The sequence below is a fragment of the Bos grunniens genome, chromosome 22 (genome assembly GCF_055505025.1).
Source record: "Bos grunniens cultivar Pamir isolate PY7600 chromosome 22, Bosgru_T2T1.0, whole genome shotgun sequence".
Classification (NCBI taxonomy): Eukaryota; Metazoa; Chordata; class Mammalia; order Artiodactyla; family Bovidae; genus Bos; species Bos grunniens.
Genome location: NC_141186.1, coordinates 15093735 through 15117407, shown reverse-complemented (window position 1 = coordinate 15117407; position 23673 = coordinate 15093735). Strand labels below are relative to the sequence as shown.

General features: G+C 52.3%; 1 protein-coding gene and 1 long non-coding RNA gene across 19 annotated transcripts in view; one reads left to right on the top strand and one right to left on the bottom strand.

Annotated features, from left to right (window-relative positions):
- The window catches only part of LOC147348100 (uncharacterized), a 43470-nt gene that overhangs the window by 5176 nt on the left and 14621 nt on the right, over positions 1-23673 (bottom strand). For 4 of the 15 annotated variants that reach the window (XR_015150991.1, XR_015150995.1, XR_015150996.1 and 1 more), the window contains exons 2-7: positions 23423-23605; positions 22200-22286; positions 14935-15084; positions 13178-13630; positions 10793-10909; positions 8290-8434 (exon numbers count right to left, since the gene is read on the bottom strand). This is a non-coding gene — a long non-coding RNA (uncharacterized LOC147348100). Of the gene's footprint in view, positions 1-984; positions 1143-8289; positions 8438-10792; positions 10910-11555; positions 13631-14886; positions 15085-18225; positions 18434-22199; positions 22287-23422; positions 23606-23673 lie in introns of those variants that run through there. The other 11 variants (XR_015150992.1, XR_015150993.1, XR_015151004.1 and 8 more) reach the window with 8 other exon arrangements.
- Positions 1-23673, top strand: part of CCDC13 (coiled-coil domain containing 13) — a 34401-nt gene that overhangs the window by 4007 nt on the left and 6721 nt on the right. For 2 of the 4 annotated variants that reach the window (XM_086366184.1, XM_086366182.1), the window contains exons 3-13: positions 1034-1182; positions 4632-4774; positions 6364-6453; positions 10985-11101; positions 12307-12411; positions 14956-15114; positions 15740-15916; positions 17077-17283; positions 18891-19030; positions 19515-19598; positions 21779-21901. In XM_086366184.1, coding sequence (XP_086222310.1) covers positions 1034-1182; positions 4632-4774; positions 6364-6453; positions 10985-11101; positions 12307-12411; positions 14956-15114; positions 15740-15916; positions 17077-17283; positions 18891-19030; positions 19515-19598; positions 21779-21901 — 1494 coding nt within the window. Of the gene's footprint in view, positions 1-1033; positions 1183-4631; positions 4775-5707; positions 5845-6363; positions 6454-10984; positions 11102-11992; positions 12121-12306; positions 12412-14955; positions 15115-15739; positions 15917-17076; positions 17284-18890; positions 19031-19514; positions 19599-21778; positions 21902-23673 lie in introns of those variants that run through there. The other 2 variants (XM_086366185.1, XM_086366186.1) reach the window with 2 other exon arrangements.

Sequence of the window (23673 nt, the reverse complement as noted above, 5' to 3'; positions counted from 1 at the left end):
AAGTAAAACTAGAGGGCCTTCCCTGGTGGTCCATTGGTTGAGACTTTGCCTTCCAGTGCAGGAGCTGCAGATTCCTGTTGGAAAGCTAAGATCACACACATGCCTCGGGGCCAAAAAACTAAAACAAAAAAGAGAAGCAGGGCTTCCCCTGTGGTCCAGTGGGTTAAGAATCACCTTTCAATGCAGGGGACACTGATTCAATCCCTGGTCCAGGAAGACTCCACATACTGTGGGGCAACTAAGCCCATGCACCGCCACTAGAAGAAAGCCTTCACGCAGCAACCAAGACCCAGCGCAGCCAAAAATTTTAAAATAAATAATTTTAAATTATAAAAAGCACAGAAGCAGTATTGTAACAAATTCAATAAAGACTTTTAAAAATGGTCCACATCAAAAAATCTTTTAAAAATTAAGACTATAAATTTCTTGTAAGTATCACTTTAGCTGTTCACAAGTTTTCAGATATATTGCTTCTATAGTCAATCCATTCTAAATGCTTCATAATACACATTATGATTTCTTCTTAACCCATAAATAATCTAGCAGTGTGTGTGTGTGTGTGTGTATGTTTAGTTCTAAGCATATGACAACTTTGGAGTTCTTTTCTGAATTTTTGCCCTTTTTTAGTATTGATTTCTAATTTTAGATAATGAATATTTAAGAAAATGGTCTGCATGATGCTCATTATTTGAAGTTTGCTAAGATTGCTTTTGAAGACTACAATACATTTTTATGCATGTTCCATGGATGCTGGAATGGAGTATGAATTCTCTGGGCAGGGTTTTACATAGCTCTGTTGAACCCCTAGTAAACCATAGCATTCAAAGCTTGTTACTCCTTTCACTTATGTGCATGTGTCCTTGATCATTGTTTTGAGAACAGTATGCTAAAAATCTGCTCATTGAGATTCCCCTTAATTCTTCATTCCTGTTTTATACAGACCAGTTCTAGTCACCACCCAGTACCCAGCCAGGGACAACAAACCTGGGCCACGGAGGCCTGAGCCCCCTGTGATTCTGCTTTTCCCTTGCAGGGTGCTTGAAGATGAGATCGAACAGCTTCGGGATCAACTCAGGGAAACAGTGGATGAGAACGGGCGATTATATAAGTTGCTGAAGGAGAGGGACTTTGAAATCAAACATCTCAAAAAGAAAATAGAAGAAGACAGATTTGCCTTTACAGGTAACTGCACTGCTATTATGACAGTTCCTACCCTGAAGTCTAGGTCGGCTGGCCCAGCTGCCATGGAGCCTACAGGGTGGACAAACAGCAAGTTCCAGAGGGCAGGTGTGAAGAAAGAGTGCAAGGGTCAGCTGTAATCAAGCTTGTCCAGTTAAGTCTCAGAAATGAGGGATGGGGAGAGGAATGGAGCAGGCAGGGTGGGCCAGCATGCCAGGAACCGGGAGCAGCAAAGGCAGAGGACAGGCATTCCAGGCAGTGTGGGTGAAGCCGCTGGGACTCATGACAGTTCTCCATGGCATCTGCTGCATGTTCGGTGGGCTGATGGCATCCATTCTATCTCGATACTCTGACTCAAACATGGACGTGAAAAAAGCTCCAGTAGAAGTAAGCATTTACTCTATACCTCTTGCTGTTACTGGGCGAGAAGGGTAGACAAGACAGGGAATTTGGCTGTTCCCATGGGGATTTCCTGGAATCCAGCAGCATCTAGAGTGGACCTTGTCTCTTCAGGTCTGACTTGGACCTTGGCTCTGCTGCTTGAGACCTTGACCCCATGGGCCTGTTAGGGACCCTGGGTATGTTAGCCCTGTGGGTGTGGACTGGACATTGACCACTGACTCTGTGGTTCTAAGCTAGACCTTATTCTTACAGACCTGGTAGAGACCTTGGCCCTGGCTGTCCTCTGCTCCATGCATTGAGCAATTCCCAGGTGGCTGACTAAAAAAGTACAAAGTCGGTGTCACCAATCACAGAGGGCAATACGTCTCACCTGGCATCTGCTGGAGTGTCCCCCTCTGCCTTTGCTAGTAAATGCCCTTGAGAGTAGGTGTACCCAGAGGACCAGTGCTGAATTAAAAAGCAAGGGAAATTTGGTATCTTAAAAACTCTTATGCCTCCCTCCATTCTTTGGCCTTTTCTGTCTAAAAATAAAGCTATACTGAAGAGAAGGTAACACCTAACCTGGCTTGGGTTTCAGATGCAAAGGGGCAGCTTTTGCAACACTGTCTCTCAAGGCTGAGAGGCTCCAGGGGAAGAGGAGATGCCTTCATGTTTTGAAGAGGAAAGTCTGACAGGCTCAGTTCATGTCTCTAAACCAGGCTGCTGACAGCTGATAAACTGGTTTTCCTTTGGCTGGATTTTTCGTGTTTGCTTTAGTTTTTCCATCGCTTTGTACAATTCTTTAATGATTGCACTAGTGCTTACAACACATATAACTTTTCATGGCCTACTTAGAAATATTATTTTACCACTCAAGTGGGATGAAGAAACTTTACCACCATATGGATCCCTTTCCCCTCCCCCTTACAGTACAACTCTTAAGTATTGTATCTGTATATGTTGAAAATCTCATCAGAGAATGCTATTGTATTTGCTTTCAACCATTATACATGAACCGTGAACTTCCAAATGTTGGATTTAGAAAAGGCAGAGGAAGCAGAGATCAAATTGCCAACATCTGTCGGATCATCAAAAAAGCAAGAGTGTTCCAGAAAAACATCTACTTCTGCCTTATTGACTATGCCAAAGCCTTTGACTGTGTGGATCACAACAAACTGTGGAAAATTCTTTAAGAGATGGGAATACCAGACCACCTGACCTGCCTCTTGAGAAACCTATATGCAGGTCAGGAAGCAACAGTTAGAACTGGACATGGAACAACAGACTGGTTCCAAATAGGAAAAGGAGTATGTCAAGGCTGTATATTGTCACCCTGCTTATTTAACTTACATGCAGAGTACATCATGAGAAACGCTGGGCTGGAGGAAGCACAAGCTGGAATCAAGACTGCCAGAAGAAATATCAATAACCTCAGATATGCATATGACACCACCCTTATGGCAGAAAGTGAAGAAAAACTAAAGAGCCTCTTGATGAAAGTGAAAGAGGAGAGTGAAAAAGTTGACTTAAAACTCAACATTCAGAAAACTAAGATCATGACATCTGGTCCCATCTTCATGGCAAATAGATGGGGAAACAGTAGAAACAGTGACAGACTTTATTTTTCACTGCAGATGGTGACTGCAGCAATGAAATTAAAAGACGCTTGCTCCTTGGAAGAAAAGCTATGCCCAACCTAGACAGCATATTAAAAAGCAGAGACATTACTTTTCCAACAAAGATCCGTCTAGTCAAAGCTATGGTTTTTCCAGTCGTCATGTATGGATGTGAGAGTTGGACTATAAAGAAAGCTGAGCACCAAAGAATTGATGCTTTTGCACTGTGGTGTTGGAGAAGACTCTTGAGAGTCCCTTGGACTGCAAGAAGATCCAACAGTCCATCCTGAAGGAAATCAGTCCTGAATGTTCATTGGAAGGACTGATATTGAAGTTGAAACTCCAATACTTTGGCCACCTGATGCGAAGAACTGACTCATTGGAAAAGACCCTGATGCTGGCAAAGATTGAGGGCAGGAGGAGAAGGGGACGACAGAGGATGAGAGGATGAGATGGCTGGATGGCATCACCGACTCAATGGACCTGAGTTTGAGTAAACTCCAGGAGTTGGTGATAGACAGGGAGGCCTGGCGTGCTGCCGTCCATGGGGTTGCAAAGAGTCGGACATGACTGAACGATTGAACTGAACTGAATTATATTAATACATATTTTAAAGAACTTAACGATATAAAATATTCTATTTACCCAGATATTTTACCATTTCTGTGCTTGCCCATTTAGTGCTGCCCCTACTATCATGGGGTTGGCAGCTTCAAGCGTGGGGCTTGGGCTTCCCTGATGGCTCAGTGATAAAGATTCCACCTGCCAATGCAGGAGACGCCAGTTCAATCCCTGATCCGGGAAGATCCCACATGCCTCAGAGCAATTAAGCCCATGCACCACAACTATTGAGCCTGTGCTCTAGAGGCCAAGAGCCACAACTACTGAGCACGGGTATTGCACCTACTGAAGCCCGTGCATCCTCGAGCCCATGCTCTGCAGCAAGAGAAGCCACAGCATTGAGAAGCTGGGAATTGCAACTAGAGAGCAGCCCCTGCTTGCTGCAATAATGAAGACCCAGCACAGTCAAAAATAAATTAAAATTATTTTTAAAAAATAGTGGGGCTTGTCTGAAGACAGTTGGGAAAGAATAAGCAAAAGAAAAGGATTTCCCCCATTCGCTCTGAGCCCACTGCCTGCCCTTTGGACGAGAGAGGGCAGATCGCTTTGACCTCTTTCTGATGTCTAGTTCCAGGATTTGTAATGCTTTTGAGTCCTGGGAGGGAAACATAACCAGAAAACTCACCACTGGACCATCTGTACTTCTAGGTTTCGTTTCCTTCCCCAGGTTCTTTCTCCTCACGTGTCCTCACCCTCTTCAACAGACATGAGGTGGCCGAGGGCAGCTACTCCTTGTTTCCCCAGTCACTGCCTGGCCCAGGTCAGCAGCAGCAAGCTTATTCAAACATGCGGGCCTGTGTTTTTAATGGACCTCACCGTTTCCCTTCATTTTAGGGACAGCTGGTGTGGCTGGGGATGTGATTGCCACCAAAATCGTTGAGCTGTCCAAAAAGAACCGGGTGCTGATGGCAGAGTCCGAGGGCGCGAAGACCAGAGTGCGGCAGCTCAGCAACCGCATCCAGGAGCTGGAGCAGGAGGTGAGGAATCTCAGGTGCCCCTGCCCCGGGGGCTCCTCACACCCCACGCCACTCCTCCAGAGAGGGAACGCACTTACATGCTTTGGGTCCTTTGCAAGGACTTGGGGTCAGTGTTTGCCCTGAGTCCCTCAGTCTGTCCCATCCTGAGAGGGGACTGTTGGAAAGCAAGGAAGAAGCAGGCCTGGAAAGGTAACACAGCACACTGGAAAGGATGCAGGCCTGGAGCCTGACCACCCAGGTGTGAATGTCAGCTCCACCACCGACTTGCATTGTGACTTTGGGCCAGTTACAGTCTCCCTGTGCCTCAGTTTCCTCCACCTGTCACATGGCAGTGATAATGGTGCTCACCTCAAGGTTTTCTGAGGATTAAATGACTTACTGTTGTAAAATGCTTAGAACAGAGCCTAGCAGGTATTTAGCACCAGAAAGATGTTGTTAGATACATGATCAGGGATTCTGGCTAACTTGAAGCTAGAACCAGGAACATTCCATCAGTTCGTCCCCTGTTCGTCCACCTTCCCTCTCTGCCACCCCTGCCTCTCACAGCTAATCATAAACGCCTCCAGCTGAGCGAGGGCACAGCCCCAGCGGCTCATGGTCCTTCAGGAGCTGGAATGAACCTACGTGCATAGCTTCTCCTTATGTGGCTGGAGGAGCCGAGGCTGGCAGAGGTTAAGAGGCTTTCTCAAGTCACACAGCATGTGGTGGTGCCAGACTTCAAATCCAGTTCTGTTGTTCTCCAAAACCCTCCTCAGTCATTATACTTGGCATTGCATTAGAGCTTCTTTATTCTATAACAAATTTCTTTTTGAGAACCATCTCAGGCTCTGTTCCAGACCCTGGGGAGACTGTGAAGAGCAAAATAGGCCTGAGTCTTTTCCTCCTGGAGTCAGACCAGCATCGGGGGCCCTTCAAGGAGGTAGCACGGGCAGTGGGTGCCTGGAGGATGAGAAGGGCCCAGACTCGGAGGGTTGAGGCAGGGGCCTCCAGACAGAGGACCCAGCAGGTGCAAGGACCTAAATATGGATAAAGGCCTGAAAGAGGGCCAATGTGGCCAAGCGTGGATCAAGGTGAGGTGAAAGAGGTGGGAGGGCGGGTCGTGCCCAACCATGTCAGACAAGCGTGGTCTTGGTGTGAAGGACAACTGGGAAACCCTTAAAGGGTCAGTTGACTGTCTGTATATAGCAGCGGTCTTGGCCACCAGGCCACAAGCCTGTTAGGCAGGTTTCTTAGCATCTCCGACCTTGTTTCCTTGAGTGTAAGGTGAAGTCCGTAATTCCTTTTCTGTCTCCCAGGCTGTTGTCAGATGCAGACCATGGCTGCAGAATCATTATTTATTAAGCTGTTCATGAATCCTAAGGCTGCTCCACTGTGACTGGGGAATGGGGCAAACAATCAATTAAACCTTTTCCCACCGCAAAGCAGCTTGTAAAGGACAGTTCTTCCATTAATGGGCCTTCAAGTGAGCTGAAGAGACAGGCTACTGAGATCGGTGACCGCACATCCGACGGCAGCACCAGAGCACTTCCCGCAAGGTGCCACAACCACTGAGCAGAATTAAATATTAAGTGCCAGGCTTGCTTTTTCAGCTGCAGATAGCCCAGGCCAGGCTGCCAGCCAAGGGATCCACTGACGCAGGAGCCAAGCCACCAAGGACCCAGATGGGAGACAGAGTCTTGGTATGAATTCCCTTCTGTGCTGGGGAGTGTGTGAGGCAGCCATGGGCCTGGGCCTCCCCTCTTCCATGGGGGCGCAGGTGTCTCTCTCCAGGGTCTACCTCCACCCCACTGCTGAGCTGGTGCCACCACTGCAGCAGCATCCTCAGAGTAGCCATCAGGGCACAGTGACCAAGTCTACCATCTGAGGCCAGGAATGCCCCAGTGAAGGCTAGTGAGGGTCTAATTGATTTAGTTCCCAGAGAGGGAGGTCAGCAGGGGCCTGAGGACCCCGGAATCCTAGAATTTCAGCATCAGGAGGGAAGGCCTGGTGTAGCTGGCCTCCCACTCTCAGCCCAGCCATGAAGGATCTCCGTTACAGCCTTCACTGGTGAGACATCCAGCCTCTACCTTACCCCAGGGACAGGGCTCTCACTCGTCCTCAACGGAACCCTGGTTTTGGAAGGAGGCAGTCCATATTGTGGGAAGTCTTCCCTTGGTGGAACTCCAAATCTACAGAGTAAAAGTGGTCACTGGGAATGGGGGCTATTTCCAAGATTCCATTTTCACGTAGCCAATGAGCCTCCAGGAAACCTAGGACATGGGAATTACAACTCCATGAAAGGAAGGCAGCCTGACCCAGTGGGCTACTGGTGAGGGGCACCAAACCCAAGCCAGACAATAAATAGCTCAGAGTCTCAAGGACAGGCTTCCCAGGTGGTTCAGTGGTAAAGAGTCTGCCTGCCAATGTAGGAGGCAGAGGAGATGCAGGTTCAGTCCCTGGGTTGGGAAGATCCCTTGGAGAAGGGGCATGGCAACCCACTCCAGTATTCTTGCCTGGAGAATCCCCATGGACCGAGGAGCCTGACGGGCTACATTCCATGGGGTCACAAAGAGTCAGACATGACTGAGCAACCGAGTACACACTCAAGAACATCCCAGGAGGCCTCCCCACGGTTTTGTTTTTGTTTTTTTGGCTGCACCATGTGGTTTATGAGATCTTAGTTCCCTGATCAGAGATTGAACCCGGGGCCCCAGCAGTGAGAGCACCAAGTTCTAATCACTGGACAGCCAAGGAAATCTCTCCATCGTTTTCTTAAGCCAAATGAGTTGGTGAAATGGAATCCAAGCCTCAGTACTCCCAGTTCGGTGCCCCCTTTTCCACCCAATCTTCCCTGTTGTCTATGACTCAGGGTCAAGCCACTTCATGCCTGTCTCAAGGAGAATTCAGTCCTCTCCTCAGTGTACAGTGATGGGCCCCTCCATGTACAGGGTGACATATCTCTTGAAGGCTAGTCTTGTGTAGACCTGTCTCATTGCTAGGGAGGCAGTGGAGGGGCTCCGCCCTCAGCGGGGGCCAGTCTGGGTGTCATTCAGCGCTTTTCCCAGCTCTAGGGGATGCTGCTAAGCTGCCCCATGTACATCCACATCTCTGAGTGGGACTGTGCTGGGTGGGAAACTGCTCATTCGGTCACTTGTTGAACCTGATGGAATTTTCTGTAACACAGAGAATCAAAGACCAGCCCACTGTCCACAATAGGGGAGATGAGTAGGCATACTGAAGGGAAGAGGCGGGGACAGGGCCCTCAGGGAGAGCCCCCTGGCTTGGAGTTCACAGAGGGAACGCACTCCACCCGAGGCAGCCAGGAGGTGGGATGGGCAAGGGCTTCCTGAGGTGGCCTTGCTGGAGTAGGAAGGTAGGGGTGGCCCTTCCAGCAGAAGCAGCGTAAGCTCAGAGCAGGAAAGCGTCACTGTTCCTATTCTGTTTGTTAGCTGGGCATCAGTTAGACAACATTTGGCTGCAGCCCAGGGCCCATGAGGAGGAAAAGGGGAACATAAACAAAGCTGGGGTGGAGTCACCTGCGGAAGGAAGCCTTGACAGTAGCTGGAGGAGGAGTTCCAACTTCGTTCTCTGGCAGCAGGGAGCCTGGGAGGTTTCTGATGGAAGCGTGGGTGGTCGGCTGCAGTCTCCACTCCTCAGGACACAGGTCTTCCCGGGCCTCTTCTACTGAGAGCGAGAACAATAGCCATGTTCCTCTCATTAGACTGTTCAGCCCAACCCAGGCCTGGGTCATGCTCCATAGCCTGCGGGCTCACCCCCGACTGGGCCCAGAGCTCCAAGTGCATTCCAGAGTAGAGCTGAATACCCTCTCTGCATGGGGCCTCATGAAGCTGTTGTTGTGTGTGGCCTTGGCACTGTCTGCTCCCCCTGGACACCGGTTCAGGTATTCCCTCAGGGGAGAAAGCCAAGACCCCCAGAAAGCCTGTGGTATCTCACTCTGGGCAGAAACAGCTCTGAAATGCCAAGGAGGTGGGGTTGGCACAGCTTCCCGAGTTGGGGGTGAGGTGTGGAGCCTGGCAGAGTAGATGGGGTGATGCCCTCACCAGAACACCATCTAACCCTCAGCCACTTTTGCCAGCTGCCGCCCCAAGCCAAGTTATGCTCTCTGGGCATCACCATCTGTCAGAATCTGCCCCAGGGAGCACCTTTACAAGCATTATCCCATCAACACTCACAGGCACCCCAGGGGCTGGTATAAGATTGCCCCCATTTCACAGGCGAGAAAATGAGGCTTGGAGAGGTGTGAGGTTGCCCGGGCTCCAGATCGAGATGCAATCCGAGTGCCCTTTCTGTGCCCTCATGCTCTCAAGTGCTCTCTCAGCTCTTGCACCACCACCCACCAGAGCCTGGGGGATAGGGCGGGAGGGGGTTGTCAGGCAGGGGCTGCTGCTTCCTAACCCAGGGCAGATTCAAAGCAGCACCTTAGCAGGGGGCAGACAGGCCCCCAACAGCAGTGGGAAGGGATGGCAGACAGCCAGACGGGGGAAGGACAGACAAAAAAAAGATGCCCTTGTGTTTTGCCTAAGTTCTCCGGTTGCAAATTCTGCTCACACTGGTTACTCTATTTAGCCTCATGGTGGCGCTGTGAGGACGCAAGCATTTCCTAGATGAGACCCGCCCCCCCATGAGTCCAGGCTTTCCTGGCTGTGTGTGCAGGTCTAGTTACTTTGATCAGTGGTTTTCACAGGGGCTGCCCAGAACCTCTGGGGTCTATGGAGCTCCCCACCCCCAGTCTCCTAGGGTCTATCTTTCACTAGAATTCCCTGGAAGTTTTAATCTGTGTCTGCTAAGAAAAATTGAGAAAGCTGCTGCGGTATCCACCTTGTTTCCCAGAAGTTTACTCCACCTGATGTCTTGGGACAGGAGCAGATGGTCTGTGTCACTGCCAGTGGGACCCTCAGCCCACCAACCAGTGTACCTGTTGCCATCATGCCAGGGCAGCAGCAGCAGCTTAAATTTGGAAAATCAGTTGGTGCAAGGGAAGGACTAGGCTCCTAATTCTACTGCTGCCACCTCAGCCAGCTGTGTGCCTGAGAGGGCATGTATTTCCCTCCTCAGGAACTTATTTTCATCACCTATGGAAAAGGTTTGAATGGGCTGACCCTGGAGTCCCTTTAATGCCAAAGTTCTGTGAGCCTCAGGAACTTCTATTGAAGTCAGAAATGGGGAGCACATTAGCTCCCCATTTTGAGAAAAATTTCATCCAAATAGTTTACATGAAATATTATTATTAAAAAAAAAACAAAACACTGCTAAGAACTCTAACAGGCAGAGTTTTCATGGTTCCTGCAATTCTTTATACCACAGAAATGGAGCACTGGGGGATTAAACTGGTCCTTATTTCTTTTTTCAAAAAATAATGTTATTCATTTATTTATTTATTTTTGGCTGTGCTGAGTCTTCACTGCTGCAAGGGCTTTTCTCTAGTTGCGGTGTGCAGGCTTCTCATTGGGTAGCTTTTCTTGTTGCAGAGCACTAGGGCACATGGGCTTCAGGAGTTGCAGCTCTTGGGCTCTAGAGCACAGGCTCAGTACCTGTGGCACATGGGCACAGCTGCTCCGCTGCATGTGGGATCTTCCCAGATAAAGGATTGAACCCGTGTCTTCTGCATTGGCAGGCAAATTCTTTGCCAGTGAGCCACCAGGGAAACCCTGGGTCCTTATTTCTATTTAGTGAACTTACTGCCAGGAAAGCCCAAGGCCCAGTCTGACAATTCTAGGAGAGGGAGGCCCTGAGTTAGAATGTTTGTGGCCCTCCTGCCAAGCTAAACCCGTTCCCTCTTCATCCTGAGTGAGGGTAGATTTGCTGTGATACCAGTCTCTACACACAGCAGAGAGCCCACAGTCTGTGTCTGGGGAGGGGGGGAACAGCTTCCTCCAGATGCTCCCGGTCTGTGGTCAACCACAGGTGTCCACACGTGTGTGGGCCACACTTGAGCACAGGGCTCAGGCCCCAGCGTTGGGCTGCCAGGATCCACACCCCTGCTCCCCTTTACCAGGTCCCTCAAGCCAAGGGGCTCACCTTGCACCAGCCTCTGCTCTGCATCCACAATGGTCTGACGGCAGGACCTACCTCACAGCGCGTATGATGATGAGATGGGCTCCTTTTGTTGAGCCTCAGCGTGGTACCTGCACACACCTGGAGAAATGGGGGCTGTGAGTATTATTACTATTTAGGCTTCAAGTGAACTCTCTCCCTGTCTTTCCCAACCAGCCGGAGAACCCAGAGGTGAAAGTCTTGCAGGACAGGCTGGCGGCCACAAACTTGAAGATGAGTGACCTCCGCAACCAGATCCAGGCTGTGAAGCAGGAGCTCCGGATGGCCCAGAAGGTACTTCTGGGTCAGAGTTCAGGTCTTCTTGCATGGCTGGACTAGGGCTGGGAAGGGCACGGCTGGACAATGACTTCCATTCAGGAGCCTGGTCCCGTGAGCATCATGTTGCTTGTTCTGGGTCAGGCTCCAGATCCAGTAACGTCCTTCCACCAGCTCTTTAAACAGACCCATCTAGTAAGGGGGATTGCTGGCTGCCTGCAGGTCCCTGCACAGAGGCCCTTGTGGTGCCCACCCAACCCTGGATGGAAGACAGTGCTGTCCACCCTAGAAAGTCCCTTAAACCTTCCCTGAGCTATGTGTACCCCAACAGACCCTGGATGTCTCCTTAATAAGCCACCTTGGACTTGGAAGCCTACCAAGACCCACCTCCTGTCCACTGCTGTCTCTAATGTTAGAAAATGGAAAGGTTGTTTGTGGATTAAAGGCCCCTTTCAAAGGAAAATGCTCAGACTTGGGAGGCAGGCCCAGCTGGTTCATTATTTATTTTTATTTACATAGTGAATTCTCTGGCATTTGTCTTCCCTGCTGGAACCACTCAGACCAGCCAAGATTTCCAAAACAGAGTTCTATTGTGGAAACAAGCACCAGAGACTTGGTACGCTAGATCAGTTTCCGTGACAGGCTACAGAGGGCCCCAGGGCACAAGCTGGGGTGTACTGTTTCTACCTCAAAGCCTTGAGGTTGAGCCTGAACATCTCCCTGTAACAACCACAAATCTGGGCCCTTCTGGAAGCAAACATCCCCAAGTGGCATTTGGTAGGCCCCTGCCTTGCTGCACTCAGACACGGCCCCTCGTCTGTGGCTTTGCACGGAGGGCAAGGCCCTGTGGTGAGGTCGTCCCTGTAACCTCCAGAACAATCTCAGTTCAGGGTGACAGGGGAACAAATTTAGGAAGCAGGTCCTGGTCAACTTTGTGATTCACTCATCCCAGAATGTGTCAAGAGCAGGCGGCCCCACCTGGGCACTGTCAGCAGTTCCTTGTCTGCTTGGAGCATCACCGGGAAGTGCTGGGGAAGGTGGGTTTACTGCTTTCCCAGGGAGAGCTGCTCATAGAGCGTGGTCAACTGGCCTTTGAGGTGGGGAGGCGGGAGAGGGGGGTGGTTGTGCAGGTGGAGGCCGGGTCTTCTGGGAACGCCAGGCACCCAGCACTGTTTCTGCACATACTGTGCTTTGGGTCATACTGAAGGCCCCACCTTTTTCAGGTTTTGACTAGTGAGGTTGGGGAAGATGTGAACATCCAGCAGCTCCTGTCCTCGCCTGGGACCTGGAGGGGTCGGGCTCAACAGATCCTTGTCCTGCAGAGCAAGGTGAGTGAGTCATCAGGCTCCTCCTGGCCCTGAACGTAAGGCTTGAGATGCCCTAGAAAGACCCACGATGACCCACATTAAGAGACACAGAACCCAAAAAAGGCCTTTAGATTCTGCGGAGTGCACTCGCAACGCTGTTGTTTCACATTTTCCCCAACCAGCCTGATTTTCATTTGTTGTTTAATGAACAGGCATTTATGGAACACTACATGCCAGGCACTGGCGCTCAACAAATGCCTTTGATTTATTTCACTCCAGGCAGATTTTTTTCCCCCTAGTTCATGTAAATTTGCATGACTATTGTAGGCTTTTTCCAGTTTTGTCCAAATGCTTGCAGGCTTTTGAAAGTTTCAATTACCCACCCCACCCCCCACCAAAAAAAAACTTAGCCTGTCTCCCTTTTTATGTTCTAAATATTTTGGAGCATTTCTGGGAGATGGTGAAAGACAGAGAATCCTGGCATACTGCAGTCCATGGGGTCGCAAAGAATCGGACACGACTGAGTGACTGAACAGCAACAAAGAGGCTGGGAGTAGGGGCTCCGCAGCCATACTGCTTGGATTCAAATCTTCGCTCTCTGAGACTTCGCTGGTGGTCCAGTGGCTAAGACTCCATGCTCCCAATGCAGGGGGCCTGGATTTGATCCCTGATTGGGGAACTGGATCCCACATCCCACAACTAACACGTGTCCCAACTGAGACCTAGTACGGCCAAATACATAAATATATATTTTTTAAAAACCAGCAAATGTTAGCTCTCCACTCACCAACTGTGTGGCCTCAGGCAAAATGCTTCATCTCTGTGTCTCAGTTCCCTCCTCTTTGTACTGTGGATAATGACGGCATCTACCCTACAGGTTGTGGGGGGACTGAACGTGTGCACATGTGTAAATCGCTTGCCACAGTGCCTGGCATGGAGGAAACGCTGTCTGAGGTTAGCTGGACCAAGAAACTAAGAGGCATGCAATTAGGTGGGCCACTTCCATGATTTGCCACGCGCAGGTTCGCCTTCACCCCAGGTTCTCCAGTGGCTTTTACCCTCAGGGTCTCCTGTGGGATCCTTGAAGCCAAATGAAGAGGTCTCCAAAAAACTGTAATTAACAACCAGTGTGTGGCCTTGAGCTTCCAGAGACCTGAGTTTGAGTCTGGCCTCAGTCATTGGTCTACATGTTTGGTGTCTTTGAATAAATCTCTTCATCTCTGTGTCTCAGTCTCTGCACCTGTAAAATGGAGATAATAATACCTTCTTTATAGGATTGTTATGGGTTAGACAAAATAATGTTTGGGAAGCACCCAGCACAGTGCGTGGCCATAATAAGCACTCAGCACTTTAGTTATTATTGTTAGTGTTGTGCTGCTGCTACTGCTAAGTCACTTCAGTCGTGTCTGACTCTGTGCGACCCCATAGACGGCAGCCCACCAGGCTCCCCCGTCCCTGGGATTCTCCAGGCAAGAACACTGGAGTGGGTTGCATTAGTGTTGTAAAGCTGTGTAAATAAATGGTTAAAAGCAAGTGTTCTTTAGCGCTTAAATGGAATTACCACACAATGCCACAGGAGGGCGCTGATCCTGCAGCCCTTTACCAGGGATCCCAGTGAATTTTTCTCCTGGCCATGGACACAGGAACCCAGTGGGCTATGGTCCACACAGTGGCAAAGAGTCAGACATGACTGAGTGACTAACACTTTCAGGGTCACACCATGTATGTTGTGTTGACACAGAAATCAGGGTTAGAAGGGCCCTAGGGGTTATCCACATTAAACTCAAAGTGATAAAGCCATTGTTCTGTAGGATGACTTCCACCTGCCCTATGCTGAGGGCTTCCGCCGTCATTTTGAGGCCATTTTGGGGTTTCTCAAAGTTGCCTAACCTAAAAATCATCTATAGCACCTGTTTAAAATGAAAATCCCAGTGTTCTTCCCCTGGAGTGGGCCCCAAGATTTGTCACCCCAAAAAACATCTTGGGGATTCCCAGGCTCAGACAAGTTGGGATTCTGAACTCTCCTAACATACAGGGTGTACTCATAGATCCCCTACCCTTAACAGACGAGGGACCTGAGATTCAGAGAAGTAATCTGTGCAGAGCACAGCCAGCGAGGCTCTGAGCTGGTCTCCCAGCTTCCCCACCCTGCCCTCCCTCGCAGCATCTCCTGCAGGAACCTGTGGCCTCCCGAGGAGCGTCCCCAGGCTCAGGTGGCCTGTCTGTTAGCTATTTCTGGTACTGAGACCTGTTGTCCTTTCCCTCCCAAGTTCCCGGGGCTCCACATCTGCTTCTCGGCCTCAGAGATAGGGTGATTTCTCTCATTTCCTTTGAAGTTTCTCTTTGCCAAGCAAAGCCTCTCTGGTGTCTTCCCTTGTTCTGCTCAGGATGCTGCCACAGACCCCTTCCACCCCTCCCCCACCAGTGTCCCTCTCCTAGGGGCCTCCACACCCATCTGGAACTGCGGTGTCATCTGTCCAGGGGGGTCATGCATACATCACATTGCAGGGCGGCCCCTCTGAGGGGTCAAGTCTCACTGCAGACCTGTTGTGGAACCACCTTCAGGTTAGAGAGCTTGAGAAACAGCTGGGACAGACCCGGAGCCGGTCCGAAGAAACAGCCAGTGAGCTGTCTGTCTATCCTGACTCAAGGAAGCTGTCAGCCCAGGAGAAAAATCTGCTGCGCATCCGCAACCTGGAGAGGGAAAAACAGGAAGGATGGGAGGTAAGTGTGCCCGGCAGGAGGTCAGGGGCATGTGGAACCGGGAGACCACAGCCACGTCTGTGAAGACTCAGAGGCTCTGAGGTTTGGGGTCACCTCTGTGCATGCTCCTCATGCCCTGCTGGTCCACTCTGAGCAGCCTGACTGGTTCCTCACCCCGAGCCCATTTCATGAATATCAAGGTGGCCCCATTATGGCTGTTATGGAGATGCTGGGCCTGAAACTAGCTCTTGATGGGGTGAGACACCTCAGTTTGAACATTAGGCTTAGTGTTGTCCACCGAAGCATGGCTTTTCTCTTTTCACCACCCAGGCAGGGATTGAGGGTCCTCAGAAGACACACTGGGACTTCCCAGGTGGCTCAGTGGTAAAGAACCCACCCGCCAATGCAGGAGATGCAAGAGATGTGGGTTCCCTGGGTCAGGAAGATCCTCTGAAGGAGGAGATGACAACCCACTCTAGCATTCTTGCCTGGAGAATCTCATGGACAGAGGAGCCCAGTGGGCTACAGTCCATGGGGTCCCAACCCCTCTCTGCTCTGGCCTCATCAGTGAGTGGCAGTGAAGGCTCAGCTGTGACCAAGGGTCCCACTCAGCCCTGCAGCCTGTGACTGCCCCCTCTGATTACAGAAACTTGCGGCGGAGCGGGATGCCCTCCAGAGAGAGCTCGAAGAGCTGAAAAAGAAGTTTGAGGGCATGAGGTCCCGGAACAAGGTGCTGTCGAGTGAAGTGAAGACCCTCAGGAGTCAGATGGGGACCCTTGTGGAGAAGGGCCGGCATGATGATGAGCTCATCGATGCCCTCATGGTACAGTTACCTCTGGGGCCCCCGCCCCAACCAGAGACCTGTGACCCAGTCCCAGCCCCCAGAGTCCTCATGCACCCCAACATGCCACCTGCATAACCCGGGAGCTCGTTGCTCTGCTGGGCCCAGCCCCAAAGCCTGGCGCTGGGCACAGGAGCAGCATAGAGGCTGCCGGAGGGCCAGCAGAGGACCTGCTGTGAGAGGTTGATGCCGGCCATGAGCCACTGAGCCTGTGGACCCCAAAGGAGGAAGAAGAGGATGTAGTGGGGACAGATGCGGTTACACCCTGGGTTATTTTTCATGGAGAAATGGAAAGGATGACTGAGGGGAGCCAGTGCATATCCCCATCTGTGTGGTAGCAACAGCACACCCTTCTGGGCTCTTGGGGTGTGGTTTATGATGGTGAGTCACCAGTCATGTCCAACTCTTTGCAACCCCATGGACGGTAGCCTGCCAGGCTCCTTTGTCCATGGGATTTCCCAGGCAAGAGTACTGGAATGGGTTGCCACTTCCTCTTCCAGGGAAGATAACCCTTGCTGCTGCTGCTAAGTCGATTCAGTCGTGTCCGACTCTGTGCGACCCCATAGACGGCAGCCCACCAGGCTCCCCCATCCCTGGGATTCTCCAGGCGAGAACACTGGAGTGGGTTGCCATTTCCTTCTCCAATGCATGAAAGTGAAAAGTGAAAGTGAAGTAGCTCAGTCGTGTCCAACTCTTAGCGACCCCATGGACTGCAGCTTACCAAGCTCCTCCATCCATGGGATTTTCTAGGCAAGAGTACTGGAGTGGGGTGCCATTGCCTTCTCCGAAGATAATCCTTAGGAACACATAATCCAATTTCACAGCTAGGTAAGTCATCCAAGGCCACACAACTGAATTCAAACCAGACTTATCTGATCGTAAAATCTCCTTGGATGGGGCTCCCGGAAGCCTTTTGGATGTCCTTCTTAACCCTGATCTCAAGGAGAAGGGAGCTGAGGACAGGAAAACCTGGTTGAATACCCGCTGAGGGCAGGCAAAGTATTCTTCCTTCTCAAGGGAACACTAGCATCCCACTGTTAGGTTCCCGAGGAGCAGGGAAGGGGTGGGTTGCTGGTCTTCTCTTGTCCTTCTCTATCGAGAGTCGTGGCTCCCCTCGCCCACCCTCCCACCCGGCCCCACAGGACCAGCTGAAACAGCTCCAGGAGATTCTGGGCAGCCTGAGTCTGCAAGAGGAGAAGACGCGAGTGTCCCAGCACCGCCTAGACCAGCAGCTCAACAGCGAGGCTCAGCGAAGCAGCAGCCTGGTGGCCCAACTGCGGGCCATGGTGGCTGAGCGGGAGGCCAAGGTGCGGCAGCTGGAGCTGGAGATTGGGCAGCTCAGTGTGCAGGTGAGCGGGGCACTGGCTCAGCCTGCTGGCTCCCAAGTTGGGCAAGTCCACCCATTACCCAGAGAAGCCTCAGCCACTTCCTCTTCCCTCCACCTGTGTTCCCTTGGGCTGCACCATCTCCTACCTGGCCCTGCTTCGGCTCCCTGCTTCCATCTGGCTCCCCAGCCCATGCTGCACACACCTTTCCTCTCTGAAGTACAGATCTGATTGTCTCCCTGCTCCTTGTAAAACCTGTCTGTGGCTCCCCATCACCCTCAACCTCACCTGGCCAAGGGTCCAGGCTCCTGCCAGCTTACCCTCTTCCTCCCCAGTTGTGGCCTTCATCCTCATGACCCAAGATGGTGGCCACAGTGCCAGCACTTTTATCCACATTCCAGGCAGCAGGATAGCAGAAGGGAAGCACACTCCTTCGTCCAGTCTGCAGGGCACCAGATGACTGGCTCCTGCTGCCATCCCTCCTGCATCTTCTCTTCACTGCCCACCGTCCACCACTCTAACCACGTGGATGCCACTGAGCTCCCCCATGGCCCCACTTTCTCCCCACTCTGGGCCTGTGCACATACCCAAAGCACACACCTTCCCTGCCCTCCCCTCAGCTTTGACATCTTACTAGTCCAGAGCTCCTCCAGGAAGCTCTGGGGCTCCCAGTCTGTATTATAAGCCCCTCCTGGGTACTCTCCTAACTCCTGTGCATCCCCAAGCCAAACTTCTGTCACACAGTGTGATCATTTTCCTGTTTTCTCTCCCAAATTCTCCTTGAGGGGGCACCGACAGTGGTGCCTCAGTGCCTGGCCCAGGACCGAGCACACAGTAGTTAGCTGCTCAGTAAATGCCTGTCTAACGCGTGAGCTCCTGAGGATGTTTTGCCTTAGCAGAGGCCTGGAGGTCACAGTATCTCCACCTCACTGCTGTCCTGGCTCCAGGCACAGAAAAGAGACTGACCTTCACCTCAGAGGTCACACCGAGCAGTTGGGGGCCGAGCACTACCCCAGACAAAAGGGCACACATGGCAAGTTTCCTCGGGGTGGCCGGGCTTAGGGGACGTGCCAGGTTGTTCGGGGCTCACACCAACTGTCCCGCTGTTGATGGTGGCCAGACCTCCCGTTGGGGGTCCTCAAACGTTCCTCCTTCCACTGGCCCCACCAGCCATCTGAAAGAGGGAGGGATGGGGGAAGGTAGGGGCCTGAGAAGCCCAGCCTCCTGGCCAGGCTGCCAACCCTTGCTCTTGGCTTCAGGTGTTTGGAAGGTCTTCACATCTCTAGTTGAAAAAGGCCTGAAGTCACACCTGGTGTTCATCCCCGTGTGGGTGGGGCTGCCCGGAGAGGTGGACCTGCCCCCTCACCTCCCCTTGGGACCTGAATGTGGAACAGCTTCATGGCCTGGTCACCCTCCTCTGGCTGTGAAGCTCCCTTTCTGAAGAGAGGCATTATGAGCTGTTATTATCATGCAAGCAGTGCCTTCACCCAACAGGCCTCGCTTTGCACTCCTGAAAAGAAGCCTCTTTCATATCCCCTGAAAGCCCCGAAATCAAGCCAAGGCCCCCTCCTGCCTTCTCCAGGCCTCTGAGCCAAGGCCCTGATGATGGAACCCACGTCTGTTCCCTGCAGTATCTTCGGAATAAAGGAGTAGACGAGGGCTCCAGTGGGCCCGAGGTCAGCCGGGCCTCCACCAAGCTCCCTGAGGACCCTGGCCTGACCAAGCCCCCAGCCTCAGCAGGCGATCATGCTGGCAGGCTTGGATCTTCTCGGTAAGAAAAAATGGGGTGGGGCGCTGGGTTGGGAAGTGCATCTTCATTATTCAGAAGAAAGGGCGGGAAGCCCCGGATGCAATTTTACGATGTCTGTGGTGTTGTCTTTCTGATACATGGGCCTCCCCTTCCGTCAGCCTCGCATCTGTATGAAGGGGCCAGTGAGTTCCAGATACCATTACTTCAAGAGCGTTTGGCTGCAGCTGTCTGTAAAATTGGTTCCCAGCTGGCCTCAATTCTCACCCGCTTCTAGGATTCTCAAACAGACCCGTGTTGGACCCTTCGAGGCTCTGATGTCCCCTGGCTCTGTCTTGTTTTTAAGCAAGCTAGAGTTCTGGAAAGGAGGGCGGCAAATCCACAGGGTGGCTCTAGGGGCCAGCACTGCCCCCTCCTCCACTCCCAGGTCCCTGCTGGCCCCTGCTCCCCTCACAGCTGGGCCCAGCCTGCCTGCCCGTGGTGATGAGCCCATTCTGTCTTTGCACAGCTCCGTGACCAGCCTGGGCCACACACTGGTGGAATCTTCTCTCACATGGCCTTCGCTGCCCAGTCCTCATGGGGCCTCACCCAGGTAGGAACCCAGCCCTCTCAGCACCATGCCTTCACAGGACTTCCCATCCTTGATTACTTAGCCAGTGTTACCATCCCATTACAAGGATGGGAAACTGAGGCCAGGCCACGTCTGGGGACTCATCCCAGTTTCCATAGGGACATAGAGGGTCAGGGAGGTCCAGGGCCTTATCTAAGGTGAAAGGGCAAGTGGCTTCACAATAGGAGTCCTGGCCTAGTGTTCCTTCTGCTACCAGAGTTCACACTAGGAACCTTCCAGGGCCTAGGGCCCAGAACCTTCCCTTGCCTCCTCTTGCCCATTGAGAGTCCGTCTCTAGGGGGGAGAATTTCACATCACACGGTTCCCACTTGAAGCCACTGATATCCCCTCAGCTCTCTGGCCCGCTCTTTGTTGATAGAATCAAGCCATAGCACTCCAATGGGCCCTTTGTCCTTCCTGCCAGCTCACAGACAAAGGGCTGCTTTGTCCTTCCTCACTTGTCCTATGTACTGTCCACTGGAGCCGTGCTCCTGCTGTCAGCTCCTGCCCCCACTCCTTGGGCAGGTCAGCTCAGGTTCTGCTTGAGGCCTCTCAAGGGCCTCTGTCTCACGCTCACCTTGCTGTGTGGCTGTCGGCAAATCCTGGGGGCTGTCCCCCAGGAAGTGTCTGGGGGTGGTGCTTCTGGCTTGACATCTGGCGGCACAGGCACCATGGGCTGAGGGCAGCCCTGCAGATGCCCCCTCCATCAGCCTGGGGCCACAAGGGCATGGGGGAGAGGGGTCTGACTCAGAGCCTCAAGGGCCCCTGTCACACTCTCCTCATAGCACAGGGAGAACAGAGGCTCTGTTGCTCTGAGGCGGTTATCACAGTAGTGAGAGCAGGAGGATAGACAAGATGACCCCAAGGTCCCTGCCAGGCTTATGCAGCCATGACCTCTGCACTCCAAAGGGCTGCAGAAGCCAATGTGCCCCGGGCTGGCCAGACTGCTGGTTCTTAAGCTTGTGTCTTCCACAAGACACATATTTACCAAAGCCAACCACATGTGAGTCCTGCCTTCACGGAGCTCACAGTTCCCTCCCATTAGGGACAGGACAGATGTTCAGCAAGTAGGAGTGATCCCAGAGAGCGTGTCTGTCAGGGCTAGCGTGCTGGCTCAGATGCGGTGCCTGGGAGGCAGGTGGAGTGAGGGGATAACACCTTACCCCAACATGTGAGATCACAGAGGCGACTAGAGTAGGTTTTCCTAACTCACTGTGCACACGAATCAGCTGAGGATCTGCCAGGTTACAGCAGGTTCTGACTCTGCAGGTAGGATCCTGCAGGAAATGGGATCCTGCATTTCCAGCAAGCTCGATGATTCAGAGACCACATGGAGCGGCAAAACCTTAGAGTATACTTAGGAACCAGAACAGAGGGGAGCCTGCGGTCCTCAGAACCCATGGGGGAGCCAGTCAGCTTCTGGGCTCCTGGCCCCAGCCCAGCCCTCCTCAGGTCCTGGGGTTCTGGAAGAGCAAGTCAGCTTCACCAGGGTCTCCCTAGGAAGGGTGAGGGCAAAGGAGAGAGCAGCTTGGCACTGTACAAGCACTCCAGGGGTGGGGGCGTGCAGAGCTCCCCTTTGGTCCCAACCCCAGCCAGCAGGTAAGGCCCAGTGGTAAGAAGGGAACCAGAGATGGGCTGGATCAGGGCTGGAGAAAACTGACTAAATTACAAAGCAGGAGTCCAGGGCCCAGGAAAGAGGACTGGGCTGAGGGTCATGCCAGGAAATACAGGAGGGCCAGGACAGGCTGACAGGGAGACAGGAGGGGCTGGGCCCAGCTTGCACTGAAAAGGGCGGCCAGGTCCCACACCTCACGGGTTCCCAGGGTAGGACCACCAGGTGCCCAAGAGTCAGCTTCCAAGGCAACCATACTGATTCCAGGCCCCTACAGGGACTGGGTGGACAGAGGTACTGATGAAACTCTAGTCCTGGTGGGGAATGGCTTTGGAGCCAGCTAAGTGAGGTCGAGAGATTTCAGCAGAGCCAGGAATGGAGGCCTGAGAAGAAGCCAGAGGAAGAGGCCAGAAGGGGCTGGACTGTCTTCCTTCTCTCTGGTTCCCTTTGAGGACCCGTGAATGTCCTTCCAGTCCCTCCCACCCTCACAGGGATAAGCATCTCTTCAGGTAACCCTTAACTGACCTCTGCCCCCAACCCTGGTCCCCAGGTTCTTGGACTCCCCTGAACAAAAAGGCTGGCAGACACAGGTGACGGAGTTCAAGGCCCTCTGGCAGGCTGCCGAGGTGGAGCGCGACCGGCTCACGGAGTTTGTCACCGTCCTACAGAAACGGTAACGCCTGGAGCCAGGGACACACTCTCGTGGGCCCAGGTGGGCTGGTGGTAGGCAGCCTGACCCAGGGGCATCCCTCTTGGACAGAGGCCAGGCCGTGTCCGTGCCTGGGTCCACCCCACTGGTGAGCTTGGTTCCCATAGTGTTGGTCCTGGGCCTTCCCGGCCACATCTCATGTGCCCCCCGAGTGCCCCTCAGTCTCGGGGCCCCGTCATCACACTTGTGTTCTGCCGTGGCCGTGAGGTGGGAGTCTCAAGGAAGGGACTCTGAAGTAGGTAAATCAGTCAAGTCAACTCACCAGTAAGAAAGATCTAGGATGAGCACAGCACTGCACTCCGTGTCTCTGCAGGCTGCGGTGGGAAGAAGTTCCAGGCGAGACTGAGGCCTGAAATAACAAAGAGGAAAAGGGTCACCGAGAGATGGGAGCTGGGGCTTTCCTGGTTGGGGGAGGGAAGCGTGTGGCCTGAGGCAGTGGACCGGGGGTTTGGTTTCCTCTAAGGGGTTGTTGACAGATTTCTATTCGGATAAACCAGTGTTCCTCTCTCAAGTGATACTTTTGGCAAGAACTGTGGCTGCCCAGGCCAACACATGGCCCAACCATGTGACATCCACACTGAAAAATATAAAGGATACCGCTGATTATCTCCCTGAACAGGCCATGTCACATGTCAGTTAGGGCTCTTTGGTGACAACAGAAACCAATTCTGGCTTCCCTTTCCTTCAAGGGAAAGGAGAGTGGGAAAGTGCTGGCCGTCTCCAATGTGCAGGGCAGAAGAGGAGCCCAAGAAGGTCCAGGGATATTGGTAGCAGGAACCCTGGAGTAGTCTCTCCTGGGCCATGAGAATGATGCCCAGTGGATTTCAGTTCTTATGCCAGTGGGTCCTGGGAGAGAAGGTCTAGCTGGCCTGGGTGGCTCACATGTCAACCCTGGACAAAGGCCAGACACCCTTACTGGAAGGACCTCCAGGTGCTCACATAATGGAGGAACGCTGGGACTTTCCTGGTGGCCCAGTGGTTAAAGCTCCGTGTTTCCACTGCAGGGGGCATGGGTTTGATCCCTGGTGAGGGAACTAAGATCCTGCATGCCACACACTGCAGCCAAAAAAAAAAAAAAAAAATTAAATTAAGTGAAGGAGGGGCAAACTGCCAAAGGAAAAGATGGAGTAAGTCACCAAAGGAGCTGAGGTGCTGGGATGGCAACTGCCTAAGCAGTGAGGGGTAATCAGCTTTATTTTCTTTTCAGTAGTATGTACACAGAGAGGGTAGGAATTTCAGACATGCTCAAGCAAGTAAGAAAAAGTAACAAATTCTTTTTCTGTCACTGAAATATAATGGCTAGCACAAGCCTCCAGCCTACCCAAGGGAAGAAACATACTCGGTTATGGCTTTCTTTGCCGTTTTCTTTGAGCTGCACCTGAGTCTGGGGCAGTGCGGTGTGAAGCAAGCTGACTCGCTTATCTACTGCTGCCTAACAAACCGTCCCAGACCTAGTGGCCTCAAATATGACTGATTTTTTCTTACCCTTCTGTGGGCAGCCTAGGTAATCCTGCTTCACATGATGCCAGCGGGATCACGCACATGCTCCATTCAGCTAGCTCGGTAGGGGCGCCTCTGTTGTGTACGTCGCCTCTCTCTCCATGTAGCGCCTTATCTTCCAGGGCCTCTCCATGCAGGGCTGGGGTGAGGGTGGGGCAGGCAAGAGACCTAGGGTACAACATTCAAAAGACACTCTCAGAGTCACACGTGTGTGATTCTCTCTCAGCTGATACCCA